Source organism: Ptychodera flava, chromosome 11 (genome assembly GCF_041260155.1).
Source record: "Ptychodera flava strain L36383 chromosome 11, AS_Pfla_20210202, whole genome shotgun sequence".
In the NCBI taxonomy this organism is placed as follows: Eukaryota; Metazoa; Hemichordata; class Enteropneusta; family Ptychoderidae; genus Ptychodera; species Ptychodera flava.
The window spans coordinates 7,635,655-7,661,934 of NC_091938.1; the positions used below are offsets into that span (position 1 = coordinate 7,635,655).

General features: G+C 37.8%; 1 protein-coding gene across 1 annotated transcript in view; it reads left to right on the top strand.

Annotated features, from left to right (window-relative positions):
- The first annotated feature begins 12,935 nt into the window (after nt 1–12,935).
- Nucleotides 12,936–26,280, top strand: part of LOC139143422 (uncharacterized) — a 75,349-nt gene continuing 62,004 nt past the window's right edge. Inside the window, exons 1-3 of the mRNA XM_070713725.1 lie at nt 12,936–13,026; nt 13,156–13,248; nt 13,503–13,605. Coding sequence (XP_070569826.1) covers nt 13,214–13,248; nt 13,503–13,605 — 138 coding nt within the window. The 5' untranslated portion in view covers nt 12,936–13,026; nt 13,156–13,213. The remainder of the gene's footprint in view (nt 13,027–13,155; nt 13,249–13,502; nt 13,606–26,280) is intronic.

The following is a 26,280-nucleotide window of genomic DNA, read 5'->3' on the forward strand; positions in this document are numbered from 1 at the left end:
ACAAAAGTCCTGAAAAGATAAGATAATCACAACTTCCAGTATAAGGGATACAGTCACTCTAAATGTATAAATTAAAATTAAAAATGTGCCGGGTGGATGTACTAAAAATACAGAAAGTTGCTTTCTGTCGGTAAAATCTAAAAAAAATTCAAAATTTTAAAGACTTTTGCAGATTTTTTTTTACGCCTTTGTCTTCTTATTTATTTATTTTTTATTTTGCAAACTAGTTTGAAGATTTTTTTTTCCTAACTTTCTGCTCTGAAAATTTTTTTTTTCTGTTTTGACCACCCCCCTCCCAGGATCTAATGGTCCGTCCCTTATAGCACATCGAGTTCCGTGTGTACGGACATGTTACTGAACGATAGCACGCCCTCTCTCGGAAGGCCTGCAGAAAGGGGTACAATTCAGTATATATTATGGCTGGCATAGGCAGTACACGACGGGTAATAATTCTGGCATCTTGCAGGTACGAGAAATTCACAGGTTGCATTTAAGAACACGATTGGAACTAATTTTTTGATAGTTGGATCTTCATATTTTTCAAATTTCTCAAAATTGTTAGGCGTCCTATAGCTGAATGTGGCAATATTACAAATTACTCGTAAAAACAAGTGTTTGACTAAAAAGAAAAGCAGATGAGGTAACATTTGCAGATTAAACTGACATTACTTCACCTCCAATTATCCTAAATTAGTTCCTATCATGTTTAAGGAACATTCAAACATTGAACCAGTTCAATGCAACTGTTGTCTTCCAACATAACCGAACATGTTTTGTAGTTTGCGAATAAATGGAACATTTGTGACTTAAAAGACCAGAAACGTGCATATTGTTTTATTATTTCGCTTGCTAGGAATGTGTATCAGTAAACTTGAGTGTTTATGCTCGCGTCGTTTTGGTGAGATATACGAAATATCTTTGTGTATTTCTACGTCAAGCGATGTTACACTGCTTTTTCAGTATCGACATGGTTGTGCCATGTGGCGCCAACTCGTAGGCTTTTTCCCCCCACACCGACCAATAGTTGACATATTTCAACCTATTTCAACCTATGTAAACAATAAAGAATTTATCCTCTTTCACACTTTTTATCTGTAGAAGTCTTCATACGGAGGGAACGTGGGCCTAAGCACCACAAGGAATAGTAGTTGACTGTCCCATCCAAGACGATGAAGATTTGGCGGAAACCCATCGGTAGAAGTTGCAATTGTTTACCAGTCGATTTTCGATGAAGTCCTTTTCAAATAAAATCCATAACCATAGTGCATGTAATCGCTTCCTCTTATCAGCATCGCAACAAATGTTTCATTACTTTCGCTAGATTTAAATCATCTCTGGCTGACGGAGTCACGCCGCCGCGTGTTACCACAAGTCATTCTGATTTATTGATTTTTAGTTTAACATCATATTAGGCTTCGGTGCACATGTCCCAGAAACCAGGCAGGCCAACCGAGAGGGGTAGACAGACAGACAGATAGACGTCCAAGAAGAGAACTTCATCTTTGTGTGTGTGTCTGTGTGTCTGCTGTCTGTCTGTCTGTCAGACCATTTTTGCAGACCGTCTGCTATCTCTGTTTGCCAGCGTATCGGTCTGTCGGATTTGTCCAATACAGATCATAAACTCCCTTCCCACATAAAAGAGGAAACGGGAAAAACAGCTGGGACAGACAGACAGACAGACAGACAGACAGACAGATAAATACTGCACACTGTCTTCTGTACGACTTATTGCACCCGATGTTTTGAAAAAATACACATTTTCCCTTTAAAGACACTAATTATTTCAAATCGAATTCTATAGCATACCGTGTTCCCTTTCACACTTCGTATTCCACATTTGGAAGCATATACTAAAATTCATATGTCCATTGTGGTAACCGACGCTTTTTGTTGGTCATTTGCTGGCAACAAAATTTTAATGACGTTTTGGTCATATCTTTCCACGGTCATATCATTGCGCTAAAAGAAAAGACCGGTCACTCTTAATCATTAACCTTTTGAGCGCCAAAGTCAATTTTTGTTGCTTGTATAAAATGTACCCCGGTCAATTTTTTTCAGATTTTTGCCAAAATTTTGAGAAGAAACTGTAATCAATGAAATGTGATGGCCATTTTGTCCAAAATTATCACAAAATTTACAGAAAAAATAATAAAGATTTGTAAAATGTTGCACTAAAATTTTTGAGGGAAAAAAATTACAGTACTCAAAGGGTTAAAAATGGAGGCTAACCTGAGATTGTCTTTTCCTAACACTGGGAACAGTTTCGCTTCGAGCGCAAAATGCACATAAATTTCTGACGTGGCCCCAGGTGGACCAGAATTATGCGTAGATAAGAAGAGTGTGGCGTATAAAACGAATATATTGTACGTGTATTATAGGCAGTTATCGACCGAAACTTTCGATGACTTCAAAAGTACGACAATTAAAAGCTATGATTTTCACGTAGCAGGAAAAAATCACTATACATAAAATATCCCAAAGTATATAAGTCAACTAATTCTGCATCCCCAGAGCAAAAAGCAATTTGGGTAACAGCTGCGCATACGCGGGCAACCAACGGTTGCCATGCCAAAATATGGAAATATGTCGGGAATCGTGACAACATCGGATTCCTCAAACTTAATGAAAAGTCAGATCAATTTCTCAATTTTAAAAATTTGTATTTTCAAAGTGAGATCTGTTTTTATTGCTTTTTCAGTAATCGTCTCTCAATTTTACGCTTCGGTTCAAAACAGACAAAGGCATTATTGTTAACTTTACAACAAAGATTATGATCCATATTTTTTTCCGTTTTTATGATCTTTGTGCCTTTATGGTTTCGCCTGAAATCTTTTGGACACGTATACGGGTTATCAGTGTTCCAATAGTTTTTGTAAGCAAGGGACAACTTTCTCGAAGGTCTATACGAAGGCCGAGTATGAAAGGGTAGTATTTTGCGTCTGTCTGCGACTTTCCTCGATTTTTTTAATTCTTGCTTTGACTCCTGTGTTCATGGTATTGCTACGCATTGTACGTCAGTTGGTCAGTTTGAGTAGGCATCTTTTTTGTTTGATCTTGCCTCCATCTGCCAATGCCTGTGTTGACCGTCCCTCTGTTGTTGATGCAGTTCGGCAGTTCGATTTTGTTACTGTCTCCTCGCCCGACTCTTTCTGCTGTGTACGTGTCTCTCGACACAACATCTGGCCTGTCCCGAGCGCTCTCTCTCTCTCTCTCTCTCTCTCTCTCTCTCTCTCTCTCTCTCTCTCCTCTCTCTCTCCTCTCTCTCTCTCTCTCTCTCTCTCTCTCTCTCTCTCTCTCTCTCTCTCTCTCTTTGACAATATAAAATCCGCAATCCTTTCAAAGGGCTGATGTACGTGCACGCGATTAGAGAAAACATCGGTCCGAACACAGTAGGAGATGATTAAAATATTAATATACTTATCACGCCGACACCGTGAAACACTTTGCATTTAAATCCATCGATGCCTACAGCTGGTTCCAAAATTGTATGTGTAGTTTGACAAATATTTGGTAAACAACGACGCCAGTAAGGAAACTGTATTGGAAACGTCCATCCCGAATTAACCAAGCGACGTGTCTGGCAATGATTGGTCGACAGGGTGTGGGGAATTTGGATATCTCCGTAGATTTGAGATATTTTGAAAAGTTCTGATCGTCGAGACATGTAGTGGTGCAACGTAACATGGGACGGTTTCGCTGCGGAGTAGCACAGACAATCCAATGTAATGATGCTGTGTCCAAAAATGGCAGCGATGAAAGATTAACATGCGGTTATGTTCACTATTGTGTGAACCACGGGTCCAAGTGGTGTGCTGCACGAAATTTCTGAAGCCTTCAGTCAACGCTTTTAGAATCGCACAGCATCTAGGAGGCAAATCAATTTAATTGTGCACTGAAAAATATTAAGCTTAATTGTTCGTTTCATCCCTTCCAACAACGCCTGCCTACTAGAGATGCCCATGATTTCACACGAGATTAACAATACACAATAAAAAAATAGAAACAGTACTATTATACAGTGACATTAATATCAAATATTAAATAAAATCACACATATTAGGGACTCTCAAAGTTTTACAAAATTTTACTCTCACTTTAAAGCAAGGTTAAATTAATTATCCGTTGTCTTGTTTTAACTTGTGAAAATCGAAAAATTAATTTCCCCCATACTGAGACTTACGGAAAGCAGCCATTTTTAGAAGTTTAAATGTCAAATATCGGTAATTTTTGTGTATTCTGTATAAATGGTACAGAAGTTTAATCTCTCTAATTACCATTCTTGATTATGACAGACAGTGGTTGCAATTAAATTAATTTTTCTTCGAGACACACGTTTAAAACTCTTTAAATTTTTAGGCGCGTACTGTTTACATCAGCAACAATTGGGGGAACAGGCACTAGGTTTTGACGTCATCTTCTACTGTATTTTTAATTTTTTATTCTTTTTGGGAAGTTATTGTTCTGGTTTCTGGAAAATGTTTCGTCATCCGGTCAAAAGAAGTGGTAAATATATATATATATATATATATATATATATATATATATATATATATATATATATATATATATATATATATATATATATATATATATATATATATACATATATGTATATATATACCACCGTCATCAAACCTTTGTTCTCGAGCTCGCGCGTGGCTTCTTTTGTACTACTATCATTTAACACATGCCTTGGAGCGGGGTTAAGATAGGATTTCGCGACAACCAATAATTATCTGCGTTTCAAACATGTATCCGAGAGAAACATCAACAAACAAAATGGTACCAATAATCGTCACCCCTCTAGATTTGGCCCGTAGACGTGTGAATATCGCCAGGCAGATATTATGGCTGAATTCGATGACGACAAAACTATATATGTATGGTACAGACAACAGATATTTTGGCCTGGAGTTACATAAATATTTATGTGAGTTTTATCGCTGACACAACCAGACCAGTGAAGGCAGTTTGCCCATATACGTACCAAATTCTATTTTAAATTTGGGGGAGAGGGCTTGAATTGAACTCAATACAATATTGAAATAGGGTCAAAAGTATTAGATGGTCAAAAGTACCGAAAATTATCGCGACAAAATTTGTTTTTTGGGCCTATACAGCAATGCCATGTGCACATTTGAATACGGGATGATATTACTAGCCCTCCCCAAACAAAAATGTTTCATCAAGTTCTGTAAACGCATTCAGATAATGCGCAGTTCTTTTATCCTATTTTGTATTTTCCCCCTGTGCATGCTGGTTTCGAAACAAAATTTATTAATACCATCTATTTGCATACGCGGGAGTTTAAAAGGACGATTTCGGCTTCTCTGGGCAACCACTGTGTGTGGGGGTCGTGTGCACACTCTTGCACACCAAAGTTGCAGTTTCTACACGCACATTAATCATCGACGGGGCTACATCGCACCGTGGCCTGTTGAAAAACTCTATACAGATTACGCACGCCTGACCACTGTTTCCAGTCATGGAGAGTGGTCCAGTCAGTTTCGCACGTAACGGTCGCGTCAAGCCTGAACTGAGGCGAGGCAATCGACCGCGCCACACTTATTATTCGGAGAAAACTTTCCTCCATCCTAAATTCGCTTCTTTCAAGGGAATCAGGTGAGTTTCGATAACTTGGCTATTCAATTATCTTGTTCTTAGAAATCCGATGTAAGTCACCATGTTTGTTTCTCATGCAACTTTGACCAAGAATTGGTATCGTATGAGACGCTTTTTCTCGATACGGACAACCCAATATGGTTTTCGGGGGATATTACTCTTTCTTAATTTTCATTTCAACCGTGTCAGTTTCTGTATGTACCTAACACACTGGCACAAGCCGATTATATAAATATATATATATATATATATATATATATATATATATATATATATATATATATATATATTGCAATAGTATGTATGTATGTATGTATGAATGTGCTTGAACGTGCGTATGTAAGTATGTAAGTATATATATATAAATATATATATATATATATATATATACATATATATATATATTGCAATAGTATGTATGTATGTATGTATGAATGTGCTTGAACGTGCGTATGTAAGTAGCTCTCCTGAAAATTCAACTTTCTAAAACAGTTTCGTCAGGTATTTTGCCAAACCGGCAGTCCGTGGCATCCGCATTAATTTCGGTGAATTGTAGAATTCAACAATTAAAGTTACCATTGGAATCATTATGGTAAATAAAGAAGATTAAGTGTCCCATTTTCACTTCGATAATGTTTTCATGTGATGCAATATACAACGTTGCAAATTGAAAATCAATAAATGAATAATAGGAAACCATCATTTATTTGCTCTGTATCAGTGCCGCAAGTTAAACAAAGTAACCACCCAAGATTTCTCTGGGAAGAGACAAGTTAGAGACACTATTGCTGTGAAGAGATTTAAATACTACACCAACGATAAATGATAGTTGAAAAATGTCTTGTAACACATTTCTGTAACACTTATTTACTGTTTCCAGTAAAACATCTAAAAATAAAAAATCGAAATGCCACATTACAAAAATTAGCTATAGTGCCACTCCATATGTGAGTCAGGGTAACATTAATTCGTGTATTGTGGTGACAGATTCGGTGATCATGACACGCTACTTTGCAGTTCGTGAAAGAGCAGAAAGAGCGTTGTATCGTGTTGGTACTTTCCAACGTCAGCGCAGCAGGTGCATTGAAGGCCCGCGCCGTCTGGACATGGGCCGTCTACTCTGAGTTGGTTCGAGCTGATCTCGGCGCAGTGATGAGAATGTTCCGACGATAAGCGCCGCGTGTCGCTCTTTTGTCGACAAATTCAGCGCTTTGTTGGTAGACAGACTCATGAACTTTCCGGGACATTATCAAGTTAAAGTGACATGAAAGTTGGGCCACTTGTAAAAATCGTTTCCGTTTGATGCCCATCGAACTGTAGGGGAGGGGAATAAATAATATGTGACACTGACTATGAACAAATTCAAGTGACGCATGACAGGGATATCCAACGGGCGTTCTAAGAGAGATAGCGGGGAGGGGGCTGGTGATGAAATCAATGTTCTCAAAATGTCTACTATACGATGAACACAAAGCAAAGGTGAATCGGCCATCATCCCAAGAGAAATATTCACAGTGAGGGCGTCTTCATCTACGGCTTGGATCGATGCATGGGCAGAGTATGTATGGCGCAGCGTCAGACTTCGCCCCGTCAAACCAACATTTCAGAGCGCACTATGACGTCAAAACTTCCATACTTTTGTTTGCTCTGGGCGGATATATAACGCCTCCGAACGCATTCTTTTGGAGAATGCCAAGTCATCAATTACGGGGTATGAAACTACATAATTTGTGGTAAACTTTGAATCGAACTTTTCGTTTCGTCAAACAGAGATTGTTCAAATCGAAAGAACGCGAAAGGAGTGGGAGCAGGTTTACACACCGATGTTAAAATTAAGGACATGACCCAATCCCCGCGAGAACACGTCGACGATGCTATTTATTTGATAATGTCCCCTTTGTCTTCCAAGAGTCGTAACAAATCATGACCCCGTTCAACGTTGCGGCGGGGTTTTAATTGTGGTTGAAAGAATGCACAATGTCACCGAGAGCAAAGTAGTAGTTGCTGATAAGAACGACGATATGTCGTTTAATTATTCCCGGTCGTCACGTTAAGCACCTACTCACGATGGTCTGTTGATTAAAGTCTACCGATTCACGCAAAATTTCGAAACTGTTCGTGAGGGGGTAGGAATCTCGTGTGCTACCGTGCCGCGGTCGTGTGCTGAAGGCGCTCGGCAAGTGTGTTGCTGAGTTCCGCTTAGATAGCCGGTCTCAAAGTTGTTTCCAACAGGTTGCCGTCACGCAAACCTCTTAGGAGAGTAATATTTAGCAAATTAACTATAGGGGATCTAATAGAATTGATGTGTGTCTGTTTGTCTGTCTGTGTCTGTGTGCGCGCGAGCAAATCCAACTGAGTAAAATTAGTTTGTATAATTATGAGTTAGTTGTAGAATTAACGGTAGATGGGAGAGAAAAAGTATCGCATGCGTTCTTCAAAAGTGCGATGGTTCTACCCTGAAACAAGCCCGTCATACTTTACAGTAATACACACGATACTTCTATTAAGCCATGAACCGCCGAATTTTAACCCTTTAGACAGATGCCAACTCCTTTTGTCCGGCCCGGGGTCCCAGGGGCAATGATTCTCCTCAGAAAGTGCATGAATCATCCATCTCTCATAATCGACTTTGGGAGATGTTATGCCCTAGACCTTCAGCCTCGCCCCCTAACAGATGCTGTGCTACCGAACAGGAAAAAGACCAAAATAATTGCGACGATCTCTTTGAGTTTTGTCACCCGAATTTCAAAGCATGCTCCTTTTCACAAAAGATTGTGCCTGGTTTCGTATTTGTCACGCGGCTATTAACCCTTTGAGTGCTGTAATTGTTCTAATCACAATTTTAGTGCAACATTTTTACCAATTTTTATGAATTTTTTGGTAATTTTTTGATAATTTTGGACCAAATGAACATTACGTTTCAGTTAGTTATTAAAATTTTCACAAAAATCTGAAAAAAATTGACTTGAGTATATTTTCTAAAGGTGACAAAAAATGACAAAAATTCAAAGGGTTAAAAGTCAACGATCATTTTATTTTAAAAGTCACGCTAATACAAGCGAGTGGTCAAGCGAGTGGTCGAAATCAATGAGGACGATCATAGTGTAGGTCTACAGTCTAGCTCTGCATGGCAGGGTTGTGTGGTAACACACAGCCCTGCCATGCAGAGCTAGTCTACAGTCGTGTCTAGAACCTAGATTACTGTAAAACACTTTGAATTAGATGCATTCTTTTTTTTTAGCGATTGTGGATTTTCATTGCAATCAGCAGGTTTCTAATTTAGCTGAAAAGATATCCTGACCATAGTAAACATGAGAAAAGAGATTAAAGGGACATAAGCCGTAACTTGTGGCAAGTTTTTCAGTATTCTGCTTCTGTATATCAACTACCGTGTCTGACCCTAATCCGTTTGTCATGTTGAAATTTCAAGTATTCTTTTTGTCAACACAGCTTGTATGTGTGCAGTGATCACTGTTTATTGTTTACAAATGAATTCTAGTCCGGACTTGAATACAATTTTCAATAATAACAATGGAGATTATACTCATATAGGTTGTGTTGGTATGCTAAATACTTGGCATTAAATTACAGTTTAGGGATTAAATGCAGAAAGTGTAGGAAAACCACAAAACAAAAGTTCTGAAAAAATAGCAATAAGATACAGCTTATGGAGCTTTAAATTAGCGGCATCTTTAATTAGCAAATTTAAACGCTTAATAGCTGAATTTGATAAACAGGATGCTAGCTAAAAATAAACGTGTTTTATAAACGGTATCTCGCTCAGACTTGAAATTCGCGCAGCTACCGTTCTGACGCACTACTTATTAGCAACCCCTTTGGGGAATTTTAAATCTCTCATGTATCGCTACTCTTGGATGCCACACGTATGACCTTTGGCGACATGGCCCTTTGGTACGACGAAATTTGAGATCTGACAATGACATTTTAATAGGCCTGTACGAGGAAGCCGCTCTCGCGCCGTGCTTCCCTACAACTGATGTGACAGCGGAACTCAGAATGAAACCCGTCCTTGACCTTCCAGGAGACAGTGAGGCAAAGGCGAGGCGATGGTGTGATGTCGAGTTGAGTTAAATGCAAAAGAAAGTTTTGTATTTTAAACTTTATAATATCCCTTGAACACCCGCACGATTTTTTTTTAGGGGCATGTATGAGAGAATTATCGTTCGTGTCACGGTTGACGTTCGTCACTCTCTCAGTCTCTGTCAAAACTTCACGTCACTTCGAAATAAACTGGCTGCGGGTGTAGCATGTTTCATTTAGATCATAGAACTACATATATAATATATATATATATATAATATATATATATATATATATATATATATATATATATATATATATATATATATTTGTATGTATGTATGTATGTATGTATATATATATGTATATATATATATATATATATATATATATATATATATTATATATATATATATATATATATATATATATATATATACTTATTATTTATTTATTTATTTCAATATTTTGTCCCAACGAACGTGCGTCATCATGTCGGTCGCTGTCCACATCGGCTAGCTGACGGTTTACTTTTTGGCAAGGTTACAACTCGTGTACTTTCGATCCGGACTCAATTTTCGGAATTTCCAAAATTCGTCCCCCAGGAGATGATTGGTATCTTGGTGTTTACTACACGATGCACGGAGAAAGAGAAAAAGGGTGAAAAAAAACCCCACGGAAACGTAAACGTCTCTCATCGAGCTTTTTTTCTCCGAAAAAGTGATGGTAAGAAGAAAAGTGATGACCGAAAGTGTCGACTAGACAGTGAAAGCTTCAGGTACACTATAGAGAACTCCCACTCATGAGTAGTGCAGTGATGGCCAACAAATACCATCGAGTTACTTGGAGAAACAAAAGGAAATATTGTAGTGTTGTCATTTTCCTGAAACTTCACAAAGCAATTTTGATAAATGTATACAAAAATCTTGTGTCACCGCGCTACATTTATATAAGCAAAATTGTTTTCTTTCTCGCCGAAGGAAACACGAAAAAAATATTGACTCCCGGGTTTTTATTGATTCTTGTGATAAATATATCATTGCGCATCAGCGTGTCTTCGTACATTTGGAAAATCATTAGAAAAGGAGTGTTCTGGAAATCTACACCGAAGGGAAATGGCAATGTCTCCGTCATAATATCAACTGTCTCTTTTTCGGATTCTGAATTTTATCATAAACAATGTGAGCTGCATAAAATCGAAAGGTATTATGTACGACAATGCGAAGTGTCTCACATAGTTAAATAGGAACACCCATTTTTCCCATCATATTTCTTGTCAACTCATTGTCACCCAAAACCGAACGCATGCGACTAGCATGACAATACTCTTACTTCTGCGTTGTCAACCACCGAAAAGAACCGGGCTCTAACTTGAAAATGGTAAAATAGTAAATAAATAAATAATATGTATATATGCTACATATTGTGGTGTTCTACCAGTTGCACCAAATCGCTGTTTTTGATCTTCGCACCATTGACCACATCGGTGTGCCGTGGAGGAAAACCGTGCTCTGGCATCGATCCATGATTCGTACGTTTTAACGTTCCGTTCCCTTCCCTTTCCAAGTCCTTGGGATTTCAAAGATTTGTTGAGCCACTAATGTGGTACCGGATGTGCACTGTCGTGTTTAAAGTCCGATGTTGCATTCAGGGAGGAAAACCTAAACAGGGTCCCCTTTTTGAAATAATGCGGAAATCACGTGCCTGCAGTTTAAACACAACCTTCGCATGATTTGTAAGAGGCTAGAAAATCAAAACAGGGCCGATAAAATGGCTGATAGTCTCAGGTGCCACAATCAGAATAACTTCTGGAAGGAAGTGCAAAAACAGAATTGTAGAAAGGTTTCGTCTACTGACAACATTGACGGAGCAATTGGTTAAAACGATCCTACTTCACCATCCAATTATCCCAAATTAGTTCCAATCGTGTTGTATAATAGCTTTTAGGTCTTCCTTCATTAAGTAGTGCTTCTACGATGTATGCTACAAATCATATCATGTATCTTGGAGAAGTTACGCGCAGAAATATCTGTAGCTTTAAATGTAGACTTGAAAAATCAACAAATGTACTTATTGCCGCTATCTCCTCATCAGATAGAGTAATTGATAGTGCATTCTTCAAGTTCTGGAGAAAACAACTGTATTTGAAGTAGTTTTTCTTTTTTTTTCCAAACAGTCTGAGTTTTATATTCATATTCATTTACTTAATTTCTTTTCTGTATATGGACAACCGAGTCTGAAATAAATAATAATAATAATAAATAATAAATTTCATTAGGCTATTACCACTTTGGCGGCCGTTCAGGCACCTTTTATCGCACTGACACGTAGAAACTCGGGTGCGTTTTAATACCAGAGAGATGAGCTTACTCAGTCCGTTTTCTGAGAAATTCCTGTCCAGCTACTGGATAATGGTGCCAAATTTAAATCTCTCTCTCTCTCTCTCTCTCTCTCTCTCTCTCTCTCTCTCTCTCTGGAAAACGAAACAAGTGCCATATTCTCACACTTACTTTCAACACAATATCAATATTAACGACGACGAACATTTATCTGTTTCAACACAAAGCCTTAAAGTTTAAAAATAAGCCATAGGATTGATTTATAATGCAGTCCTTAGTATTACGCCCATCCGTTCGGTCATTGCTCTGTAGACATGCCCAGACGGTCGCGTACGACATCGTAGGTTGGTATGTAGAAAAAGGCAGGTCGTCGTGCTGTGGTGTTACACCTTGTGGAAGAAACTTTTGACAAATGCAACCCTGAAGTTTGGAATTGCGGGAAAAGTTACACTGACTAAGGTACAAAGTGCTCTGAACAAGTCAATGTACGCGCTTTCATACCCGCTGTAGGCTTATAGGCTATGGCATTGAGACTTCGCGCTTGGGTGCCAATGCGAACAAAAACCAAATCCGAGCAAAATGCAGCAATATTATGAGAGTAAATTTCTCCGAGTTTGTCTTTCATCATAAAAAAAATTCTGCGTATATCGTGTAGTGTGCCAAAAAACTGATTACGAAAGAGAAAGTGAAGACCGGAACTATATAGTCATATATTCGTGATAGTTCGTGTCATCATGGAGGTAAAAGAAAGATCACCTCTATGGTGTCATATACATCGCGATCCCTCCACGAGAGCGATTTCCCGGGAGTTGTTGAGACGTGCATGTTTGCACCGTACAAATACTATCACTACGCCCTGAACACATTCATGTGATTCAAGGCAGTTCTTGGAGAACAAAGCAAGTCAGGTCACACCCCCTCAAGGACGGCAATTTCACCATGCAACCCGTACCGATACGTATATTTCGGGCCAACTGAGGGTCAGAGGTCATACGACTCCTCAGCACAGCAATGCAACAGGAAGGTGATCATGCATGAGTTTGATTTTCCTTTCCTGACACTCCCGAAAAACAAGTTTCGGTCACTACTTGTGTGATTCGGTCAACTCATGGTACTGTACGGTCACTAACCTCAAACTGTGTTATTTTTTCAGCCCAATACCTCGCAGTAGACAAGCTAGTTGCAAGTTTACAAACCTAAGTGGTTTCAACATGGCGGACACGGACGGAGTGAGCGCTCCCGACAGGTTTGTACTTAATTCCCAGTCATTTTATTGTCACCTTGAAGTTTGGCTGTTCACTCGGCAGAAATGAAACATGGGAAAATGAGCTATAAGGCAACGTGTTTATGGTGATGAAAACGCGATATTAAGCGCACTGACAGTCCAAGACAAACGGCGTCTGTGCAAGTCTGGTCGTGAAATGCCGCACTGTGCACACGAACGCGAAGTCCGGGAACTTGGGATTTTCTGAGCAAACCTCGCCGTTGTTGTTTTTCTAGGAACGAGGGAGAGGAACGTCTCACGCCAAGGATGCAGTACATAGAAAACACAGACCTAAGAACACAAGTCGTACACGAGCTCAGAAGAGCTGTTTTCAAAAAGGTAAGAGCTGAAAGTCACTAATTGAGGCCGTTCGGAAAAAAGTTTCCAAGTAGGTCACGGGCGAGTCGATATTAGAAAAGACATACACTTGGGGTCACAACACGCTTGGCAACTATTTGGTTTCTAGCTGCGTGTCGCCGTAAAGCGCCTGCGCGTTCGGTTCGATCGAGAAAACTATTTTCAGAGGTATTTCTCAGACATTTTTCATACTTCATAGAACTCTTGAAAGTTAATTTCGAAGGCTGACAGATTGCAAGGCGTAAAACATTTTCGATCGGACAAAAATATGTACTACGACAAGTTGGGGCGGAGATCATCTTGTCAAGGGTAAACCATGCTGTGTTAGACAGCCTATGTATCAAGGTGATATAATTGCAATAACGCTAATCCATACTAGACATTCAACTAGCCTACATATTTATTTTGTGTCTTTATTTTGCCCAAGTGAATTTCAAATCGTAATTTCTATCACGGTAAAAGCACTTCGTATGTTCTGTTTTGAAATACCTATTACTTTGCCGTAGTGTGTAATGCAAATGTGTTGACCAAACAGCCATGGCTTTCTGACAGAGCTGACAGTAATATATATGACAAGGAGCCAAACATAACAGCATTCAGACGTGAGATGTTGCATAATCAGTTCACGTTGCCTGAGGTTATATATACATTTGCAAATGCAATTTGCCATGAGATCTGAGTTTATCATGAAAAGTTGGCCCGGTAATCTGGTTAATAAGTCACATATTACATGAACACACCTTTAATAGTTCTCACCTGGATTATATACATACATGTGTATATATATATATATATATATATATATATATATATATATATATATATATATATATATATATATATATATATATATATATATCACAGGAGCATCTGGTTGACCTCTCACAAAGTAGCAACAGAAACTAAAATGATAAATTATACTTTTTGGTGAATTCCGCCATGTGTTGTCAATGATACCCTCATGGCTTGTGGTTGCAATCACGCATGACTTGTTTACAATTAACTCTGTACGTTCATAAAAAAAATCCCATCAATTTGATATGCCAACTGATTTCCTTTGGTATTCTTGAATTTTGACATTTGATATTTGGTCCTGATCAGACCAGACAATTGCCAGAAAATGGCAAAATATGTAGCAAGTGAAAGAAGTGATATTGTCAATTTGAACATGTATATGTGTGTATGTATGTGTTCGTTTTTGACTTTTTTTTGAAACTAAAATTAGTCTTAGGCAAGTGTAGAAAATTTAACGTAAAAGTGTATTGTAAAACTGAAAGTTACCCGTAAAACTAGAGATGCATTGGAGTGGTGATTTTGGCTGTCCGACCACGGAACATGACATGCATTTTCTAAAGGGTACATGAAATTTACCACAATGAAATCCGAATTAGCATTAACAATATAATATTTATTATTCTGCCGTGTTGCAACCTGTCCCACCCAACCCCCACCCCCCCTATTTATTATTTGTGAAGTTTTAGTCTTGTATGTTGATTCACGAGTCTGTTTTATATGCCCTTGCAGTATTTGTTTCATGTCTGTGTAAGGTGCCTTGTGTCAACAATTTCAAAGAAATTCCTGGCAGATTAAATTCCACAAGTCACTCCAGGGTACAGCTATTTTCAAAATGCGCGACAGATTTCAGGGAACTAGTTTTTGAAAAGGACTTACAAACTTCTGTTTGGTAACTTCAGTCTTTGTCTTTTGTTTGTTTGTTTGTTTGTGTTGAGTGTTTTTAAAACCGTCTAATCCAATGATATGTTGGCAATAATTATTGACATGTTGGTCTTGACAGAAGGTGTTGAGGAAACTTGATGTGAAAAATGCACCTTCCCTGTCACGTTGTGGTACAGTCAATTTATGCTTGGATAGAGTTGGACCTCAGCTTTCAGAATTACTATATGATTATCCCAGAACAGGTAAAAGCAAACAGCACAATCTGTCTGACACATGGCAGGTTCTGTTCACAGATACAAAATTTGACGTAGAGTCGTCAAAATGCCTTGTGAGTTACTACAAGCTATTAATAGCTCAAATATTTCAATTGTAAAAGTACAGTATAGTCATGAATATTCACAAAGTATTCCTTTTTTGTGTGTGTGTTTCATGAGTTAGCTCTTACAGTTTTTACCAGTTTGTGATAATGTGTGAAAGTTTTCATGTTCGCATAATCATGGATTTGAACTTACCCTGACATGGTGCAAATTAGAAACTTTTGTTGATAATGGATATTTGTGTAAAGTTTTGTTGGTTTGTATGATTCTTGGTTTTAAAAAGGCACTTGACCCAAGCATTATAAAACAGTGGTTTTGGTGGACTTTCATCCCCATATTTCTCATTGACCTTGTTTCTTCAACCAATAGGGTTTCACCATCTGTGAGGACTGTAAACTGACTGTTTAACAATCCCGTACCATCCAAAGTTCACTCTGTGCGGGTCGTTAGCTCACCTCTTGAAATACTTCAAGGATTTTTTTGCTTTGCCAGAACAAGCTGATTGGTTAAATATTGATGAAAACACAATCAGTTCCAACAGAGCATTTTTTTATTTGTCTATTGATTTTTTGTCAGTGAACTTCAACTTTGAATTCCATTATAGTCATGGTCAGAAGCTCAGAACCGTTCAGGTTTTTATAAAAATGTTGGCGTGGGTTATGCAAAAGGCACACTCCACTCCCACTTTCTTTTATTAGGGTGGCTTCTACCTCATCACAATTTTTCCTGGTTACGGAAAGACAATCCGACATGTCACCCAGGTCATGTATTCCCATTTCTTGAACTGCTGGAGAACTTATATAGCTGTGTAACTGCTCTCCCTGAATCTAATTTGACAATCAGTGACATCTGAACAAACCACTTCACACAAAATACACAAAGAGAAGGATGACTTCTTGAACGCTAATGACCAACACCTCAACAAGAAAACTTTTTTTAACAATTTAGAAATATGTGCAGATATGGCTGAACGGTGATCACAAAAGCTACTGGGATGCTTTGTTTTATCGGTGCAACAATTATGAAAGCATGAAGATTGTATCATAGGTTTGTGCCGCTCCCCCATAAGACACACAATCTGTGTGATTATTTTGTCAAAAATCTATGATTTACCCTTTGAATGCCAAAGTCAATTTTTGTTGCCTATAATCCAGCCAAGTTTTTCAGATCCAGACACTTTTTCTTCAGATTTTTTCACAAAATTTTGATCAAAAACTGTAGCCCACAAAAAGTGATGACAATCTGGTCCAAAATTATCAAAACAATTACAGAAAAATTCACAAGTTGGTAAAATGTTGCAATTTTGGTGAGAAAAATTACAGCACTCAGAGGGTTATAGCACATAGCATTAATAGCTTGAAATGGCTTTATATGGTAAATAAACAACGAACAAAACCAGTTAAACTATTTTGCACAAGTTCCATGAATGTGGGACATTGCACAAACAAACAACACTATATATATAGTGTCCAGTATCAAAACTAGAAAATATCTATACTATCAATAATATCGTCTTGTATTGTCTAGCTAGTTGACTGGCTAGAGCACCACTGTTGCCTATGCCATGCTAACCGTGAAAATTACGGTATCGGGTGCAACCAGTCATAAAATGTGAAATGTTCTGTTTGAAGGAGGGGGAAGGAGGGAGTATTTTTTCAAGCAGTACATGAGTATTGATGGGATAGGTTCAATGTCTGGTTGATTGCTTCTCCAAAGAAGGGAAGAATATGTTTGATTTAATGGTTCTTGTATTCAGGTGGTCGGTCTATTACAGCAGCAAGTCCTGTCCTTGTTGCATTGTGATTCCACGGTGGCAACCTTGCGCATTGTCATGCATTGTGTGGTCCTAAATCACAGTGCCAAAAAAGACTTGAAGGCCACTATGTAGTAGCTGAGGGTTCAGGGGAAAGAGCGTCAGATTTTGCCTCAGTGCAAGAGTAAAATATTCCCGTTTGACACACATGTTCCACACGATTAGGTCATTTTTTTTTTTGGAAACAGTGCAGGGACTGCAACCATGAGCTCCAGGCAACAGCGAGTGCTGTGCCTGAATTGTGTTCTCAGAAATTAGACCACAACAAAGGGAATTGTTTGCTGTCTAGCTGGCCAGCCAGGCTTTCAATTATCACATGCATTGTGGCACTTTCCGATACCTGACTTTTGTTCCGCTGAAAGAAGTGTACTTCATGCATATAGTCCACTCTGTCAGTATAATCAGTCAATTTCTTTTTGTTGTATCACATAGACATGTCCCATCCTGCTCTCTGTGCGTCTGTGTGTGGTGTTCTTATGTAATGTGCCTTGGACTAATTCCAAGATCTTTTCCCATTTTAACAGAAGCGATCAACATGTATTAAATGGAGAGACAAATGTTCCAAGCGATCGTCTTGGCCAACAGTGTGGAGGAAAAAAATAACAAACAATACCCTCTTCTGAAATGACCAAATATTTGTATGAAAAGACAAGAACCTCACCTATGGTAACCAGTACACCCATAGTGAAATATGCGTAGGCAACTTGCTTTGAAATGTCTAGGTAGAATGCATTTCAGGAATAGATATTTGGACTCTTAATTTTTTCCAATACTCCTCTGGTTTATCGCTTGTGAAGGCTCAGTTTGAAGCTCAAAGCGAAAGTAAAGTTTTTACCGTCTAACATTTTTGTGAAAATGGAAATTTCATTTCCTCCTAGAGTCAACACAGGGATGGCAACCATCTTGAATTTCAAATATCAGTCAATCGTTGGGTAGTTTGTTTCTCTAGTTCAAAACTTTAGCATTGACCCCTGATTGTCATCCTTGATTTGGTAAGAGAATAGTTGAGAAAGTTTCATGCAGGAAAGTTTGGGCACTGGTTGAAGTCTTTCAGTTTCAAGGCGTCTACTACCTTAATCACTGTGAAATATTCCAAGTACTAGACTTTGTGATCAAATAAGGCATCTTGGTCATCTAGCACTGTGGCTGCTTCGAAAATTACTCAATCTGTTGCTACTTCGCATGATTTTTAAAAAATTTAATGTTTGTGCTTCATTCTATTTTCCCCTTTTACTGGTAATATAGGTGGTCTTCTCAGTTTCAATGTGCCGTGTATGGTACAATTTTTCTAAGCTCTTAGAATATATTTAAGAACTTCTGTATGCATCAGCCCTACAGAAGTTTGAGTATATTAACTTGGAAGTTTGAATATATTAACTTGCTTGTATCAAAAAATAACTTTATGGTATCATCAATATGGTTTCAAGGACACACTGGACCTGTTCATGAAGTCTTAGTTTTGTATTTTAGTTGCATCGTAGTACAGTAAGTCAAGAATTTTGGTCGGCCTTTTTCGTTTCATTCAGCTTCAGCGACCCTTTTTGCTCTGTGACGAGAGGAGTCTTAGCGTCTCCATGAACGTGACCTTTGAACTATTGGTCAGGTGATAATAGCGCTTGTGGACATGTCAGGTACATGTAACCATGCCAACAGTTGTTCCATACATGGTGTCTTCAAGATTAAGAATAGTTGCTTGTCTGGCTTTTCTCAGGAAGAGAAGATTGTCAAGAGAAACCTGAAAGTTTGAGAGTCGACACTGTAGTTCAAATGTGAAGTTTTCAAGGATTTTCGGTTTATGTAATAATATATACAGTAAATTTTTTTGAAAACATGATTCCCTTTAACTTGCAAACTTAGATGAGGTGTACATGACATTGACCAAAAATTCCAACCACTCTTTTTTTGAAATTGAATATATGAAGGATATTTCTGTTCCTCTATTGATAAAACTTGAGCAAGGTACATGTACATTTGTATGGCTTGCTGACATGTACCGTGCTACATGATTCTATATCAAGATATTGTGAGACATTTTTCTGCAATTGATGTTTTCTGGCCTTGAAGAGCTATCGACTGCAATAAAATCCCTAAGGTGTAAGAATCCATGAGTGAAAGCGAAAGTTCAAATGAACAACGAGATTTTTTTTTCTTTATGCAGTACGGCAAGGTAAGCGGAAAGAAGTACACCCCCACACTCACGTGAGTGTGTGCAGTAAATGCCCACTCACCTAAGTCGATACAGCGGCAACGGACTTACTGGACACCCAATTTTGATAAATGCTGTGCTGAACAAAAAAAAATAAACCCATTGTCTGTCAAGGGTGCAGTTCCGATGTTGCTGCGTGGGCGGACGCTTTGTTCTGGCAAAATACTGATATATGGACCAGAGCGTTGTTGGCAACGATAAAGCACTAACATTGGCAAGTTGTGGTACAGCAACTCCTGCTTAGACAAAACAAAGACAAGACTGAACATTCCATCACAAACATCTATGTGAAAAGGTGACATGTCTTTCGGCCAGCTTCTCCGAGCAAACATACTGGCGTTTGAAAAAAAGAGAGACCCGCATCACTGTGATATGTTTTGATTTTCAGTGAAGTGGGCTTATTTACATATTGACCAACTGCGAATGTATGTGGGACTTTGATCAATCAATCACAAAAATTGCATGAACATTTCGTCAGTCACTGATATCAAAAGTGCTTGACCAAGTCAGCTAGTGTCAAAGCACCCAGTTAGGGAGAGAGGGGCATCTTATCTGATACACAGAATCTCAAAACAATTCTGTGATTTACTTCTGAAAATTGGATATTAAGACAGACTTTAAACCACACTATATAATAGATAATGGTTAAAAAAATAAAAGGGCCCAAACTGAAAAACTCTTGGGTTCAAAGTTTCCTGTACTTTGATTGTTTTGAAGGGAGCTCTCACTGTACAGGCAAGTTTCACAAAGCTGACACAGATGATGTGTGCTGATCCTCATGTTAATTCCCTTCAACGCAAAACCTACAGCCATGGTTCGGCCCAAACCCATAGTAAACAATGGTGATTGTGGACCGGTTCACAGGAAACCCAGGGGTGAACAGGTTGACATTGTTGGATTGTTTTCCCAAATTCCGAGATATCTAAGACACAACTAATCCAGGTTCACTATTACTCAATAAATTCATGTTTATTTAAATCTTTTGCAGACGAGCTTTTAAATCTATTTGTTTGTTTGCCTGCTTGTTTGTCACTACATTAGGTCTGACCACAAGGATTCAAAGAGTATGATGTGAGAATGGGCATGGGCATGAATTTAGCAAAATTATATCTTCAGGGGTATGAAATTTTAAATATTACTGACGACAGGAATTTTACCAGTCAGTATGTGCAGCTAAGTCACTTGACTTTTGTACGTAGGAGGGTTTGCAGTAAAACATTTTGTTTGGTACCAGGTCAACATTTAATGAATGTCTACTTACAGATTGTGAAATAAAACCATTGTCTGCACTGTGACCTCTGAGAGGATTTGATGTGCCACTTACTCAGGCTGGGTGTTCTACTTGACTTAAAAATTGTACATGCATGCATCTACATGTATGCTGGGCTTACATGAGGAAATTTCAAGAAGTCCAGCTCCTTCAAATTGACTTCAAGAGATTAGAAATTTTAAAAAAAGTTTGAGGAACACTTCAAAGTTCTCTTGGTGAAAAAAAGAAAAATATTTGTTCAACAACTGAATTAGACTCAGGCTGTCATATTGAAGTCAAGGTTACAGTATAATCTACAAGTTTATGAAAAATCCGAGACAGATAGATGTAAAGTTTAACCCCATGGCACTGAAAAAGGATCAAGTCAAACGAAATATTTGATGAGTCAGCTGTAAAGATATCCCCCCCCCCAAGCTGTTAAGATACCCTCCCCCCACTTCCCCGGAAATCTGTCAAGTTGTTCTTGAAGATAAAATCATTAGTCACATCCTAATATGACATATGAAACTGTAGTATACATGGCATATGTGCTAATCTACAAACGCTACAACACAAATGAAACTGAATGCGTGCATTGGGTGTGCCAAATCATGGAAAGATGATGCCTGTAGTTGCATCTTTGCCTGGGTATGTCCTTCTGCTTGAAAGACATGATTGGAACTCCCGTTTTTTTTGTTTCTCTCCCAACTCAATGCAAAAATCAAAATCTGCTTTAAATACACTAGGTATTCTGATCTTTTGTCACGATCCTGACACCGCTCTGCATTTAAATTCAAATAAGCAATTGATTTGATCAAGTTGTTTCAGACATCACAAAATAATGAAAAAAAAACAAACGCATTTAGGATGCCTGTCTTTCCGTATACTATTTTAATCTGCCAGTGGATTAAAATTTAATATCTCTGTCCAGGATTTGCTGGGCTTTGAGTTTCTGAGTCCAGCATTAGGTGTACAGCTGGTGGTGATTTCTGCATTGTATATCCAGACACATGTCGATCGGAGCTAATCCATTTGAAATCACCTTTCCGCATTATTCTTCTGTGAATCCACTGGAATGGTTTCGGATTTTTAGCATGCCAGAGGCTTCGCGTATGCAATGATGACCTCCTGACTGCAGAACATCAGCGACGCTGTGCAAAAAAATAGTCGTCGCATTATTGCTGCGAGTTTATACGAATATTCAGGGTGTTACATACTGATTCAAAACATGCCGGCCATTGTGAAATCATGTAGAAGTGAAAAATAAGAGTTTTAACTAGAATTGGATATAGCACTGTACTGTTTATTCAGCAACGTTGGGGCTAGCAGCTCCTCAGCCATCCAAAAATGGAGCCAGCAGTAAAATAAATTCCAAAGATCGAGTTACAAAAAAATTATTGCTTTATTACTGTTTTAAATGTCATACTCACACTGCTACAATGTACATTGTTACAAAATCTTTATGAGAGTATTCAAAGAGTGTCATAATCTAAAAATGGATTTTACAAAATGCAATTGTTAAAACGGCAATAAACGCTGCACTCCGAACAAAAGAGTCAATTTATTGCCAGTGCGCAATTCCAACAGTTTCACTTTGATACACTGTTTTGGAAAAAAACACTTTCAGTCTTGCGGGGAAAAATTCCATGCAGTTTTGGCTCTTATCGCAAACGACAGCATTGTAACGACACGTCATAAATAAAAGAGATGTTATAAATGAAAATAAACGTTATAAATAAGATAAATGTTATAAATAAAAAAGTAATTACTATATTGGCTCTTTTTTGTACCAGTACCCACTGTTAGAGAGTTTTTATATATAGTTTTACACACGGTCATAGTACAATGGGGCTGATTTTGGTATAAGCTATTAATAAGGACAGATATTCAGACTTTGAAATTTTTACAATGCTTTCTGCATCTAATGCTTTTGTGGACTCATTCTAAAGCCTGTCGAGAAAATTAAATTTTTATTGCCAATTTTTATTGGAAATTCAAGTTCACACATTGGTATATTTAAGGTAGTTTTTTCGCTATTAAATCTCTAAATTTGTGTATTGACCTTTGAATTTATTGATGATAAGAGGAAATGGTTTCAAAATTTCATGAGACAAGTTTCAGCAAAACTTTCAAACTGAGGCATTTATTACACCCTTACATACAGTTGCAAAAATCAAGCAGGATCTTGAAATGACTTTGACGGGACGACGTCAGTGTAATTAAGTTTCAAGTGGACAGAACTATATCATCCGGTTTTCCTATTGTTGTCAGTTTTGCATGCAAAATGAGGTAAATGAACCAAAGTTTGAAAGAGTCGAAGAACTGGGAGTTGCAGGAATTTTTGCCAATTTCTTTGCATTGCATGCCAAATTCCTCTCTCAATGCCATTTGCCAAGAGCATGTCCTGGAAAAGAATTGTCAAGAAAGATAATTTGCATGTCAGTATGGGCGTTTGAAAGTCCTTGGTAATGAATACATCCAAACTATATACCAGAGAATAGAACCTTGAAATCCCATAAACGATTACACAGTACGTGTACTACACACTTACAGTGTATTGAAGTCTATATCTCACATGAGAAAAGTTTTTGACAATAAATTTATGCTAATGAGGTTCATGTATGGTATAATTTTCATTTTTTTCATCTTGATAAATTTTGAATAATTTTTGGTGAATGATTGGCATTTTTAATGGAAGAGGACATTTGAAATTGTAATTAAGGCTTCGAATGTTTTTTTTTTGGTTTGTCTATCCAAGCAGAGAATCTTGCGTTGCCCAAACCCAACAACTGGAGAGTAACACAGAACTGTATCACGTTGGCATGGCCTTGTAGCAGCAGAGTCACATACAAGAGTCTAGCCAGTGACCTCAGCTAACAGTCATATCATTGCAGCTATGCGTATGTAGCCTTGAAGTTCGGGTTATGTTGTATTTTTAATGAAAAAAAAAAAGATTACTACCAACTACCGGTACAGGTGATTAGTTTCACAGGCTTCACGTACTGTATTTTGAAATGGTGAAACCATAGAAATACATGTACAATAGGCCAGGCTTTTGATTAAAAACATTGGCAGTTGAGCATGCTAGTGTGGCTTTTGTCATATGAACATATCAGGACAATGTGAACTGGACCATTTTCAAAATGCCATTATGTGCAATTCAGATATTATTCATGTGCATACATGTTTCAGGGCACTCAAGAAAAGTTCTCAAATGCCCTGGAACATGTATACACATGAATACAGTTGCAATAAGTGAACAGTATGTACAGTGGTGTACCAACCATGCACCTACACATATACAAGAGCTTGCCCACAAATCATTATATGTGTATATAAAAAAAAAGCCTTTGTTGCATGGTTTGTTTGACTAATCAATGTCAGTGTCATGAGTTTTTTTGGCCTAGTCTGTGCATATGGTTGAAACAATTTCTAGATTGCAAGGTTTCTTAATACGTTGAGAAGATTTCACTAATTCATGTACGGAAAAGCAGATACCCTCTAGCAGTATGTTAGAGCATTATTATTGCATGACTGTTAGACGTCACTTCTACAACACTTGACCACTCTAATCGGCTAAATACGTCATCCTCGGTTCAGCGAAACCTTGAGATTTGTCTCATGTTTCAAAATTGCCTTCCCCCTTTTGATGCATCGCTCACTTTCCTAAAAGTTGTATCTGCGTCAGCATTGTCATGGCTCTGTATGAATCAACTTTCAACTCTAGTGGCCAGCACTAGGAAAGATATCTCAGCACTGCATCATTGGAGTAAAGAAAGGATCAAACCGATTCCACAGAGAGTGGATACTTGTGTATGTGTGACTATTGTCCTGTTCTGAGTGTTGTTTAGACTTCCCTTTAATAATATAATGCACATTAGCAACAGATTTTTTTGGACTTACAAACATAATTTACAATGTCAATAGCTGATGTACGTTATTTTTATATTCAAGAAAGCCAGACATTAATGTTTTTTTCAATGAAGTCAAAAGCAAAAAAAATTTCACACTTTTTTCCGAATCATGAAAGCCAGCAGCGTATATTTGAGAAAGCCTGAATCCGTAAATCCAAAAAAGATGTGTTTATCATAGTTTTTCATGTGTATATGCAAAATATGAAGGCAAAGCTCAGTGCAAATTTTTTAATTTTCCATTTTCCCAAGTGCCCTGGTATCTTTAATCTTTGGATTAAAGGATTGTAACATTATGTTTGTATATAAAGCAGTGACCAGATGAGGCAGGCTTCCTCAGATATTTGGAAAGTTTTCCACGAGAGTCATAACGTGTAGATAAATTCTAGTCATCAATGTGTTATGCACATCAATTACAATAATTTGCTTCTCTCTTTCATATTTCACTTGACACAGTTTTCAAACCACTCAGGCAAAAATGTTATCACCTACCAGTCCGGATATTGTAACAGTGTGTAAAATCACCCGATTTCCTGGCTTTTTCTCCCATGTTCAACATTTCAAAAACATTTAACACCACTCTGGCTGGGTCTAATTTTTTGAAAATGTCCATATTTTGTTTTCTTGAATAGTATTTAACAAAACAACAATTTTGTTTGGTAAGAAAGTGCTTAAAGTTTGAAAAAGACTCATTTCAATTTTGCTTATCATGATTTTAATCACTTCCGTTGTGAATGTCAGTCTTTCAACCCCTGCCATTTCAGAATGCGAATAGATAATGCTAAACGGAATTATCTTTTTTCTACATATAGTCTTGTTTCAAATGAGTTATTAAATTTCATTACGTAGTATCAAGATTTTGACTTACGTCACTTATATCATTAATACCGAAGTTGAAGTTTTCTACCCCAAATATATGCTACCGTCATCCTTTGAGTAAACTATTGCTAAAATGCTTAGCTTTAGTATCTCTCTTTTTTGAAAATATGTAGTATGAGGAGGTTTTCATGTCATCTTTTTTTGCTTTGAAAAAAATTGTGTTGGTTATATGCAACACCACCGTAAGGCTGTATCTTCCCCAAACTGCTATCCAGATGATTTCTACGAATGACGCATTTGCCCAATGCCTCCTGGTATAATTAGTTAGGCAGGTGTTGCTGAAATGTGTGTCCAGGGAATGGTAACAACAGTATCATGGCGTCATCATTACAGCAAATGAATGAAAAAAGAAGAGCGTCAAGGGAATGGTGTCCTAAAAAAAATGCCATAATGGCCAGAACAACATCTGTAGGATAGACACAGATTTTTTTTTAAAACTCAAAATCACAGTGAAATATCCGCTTGAGGGAAAAGAAAATTTGCATTGCTTTATGCCAGTCACCACAGAAATGACTTTCAAACAGATTAAAAAAGATTGAAAAAACATCAAAAGGGACAGCCACTTGAGCTCAACACATGTCCAACCTTGCTTATACCACCCAGGT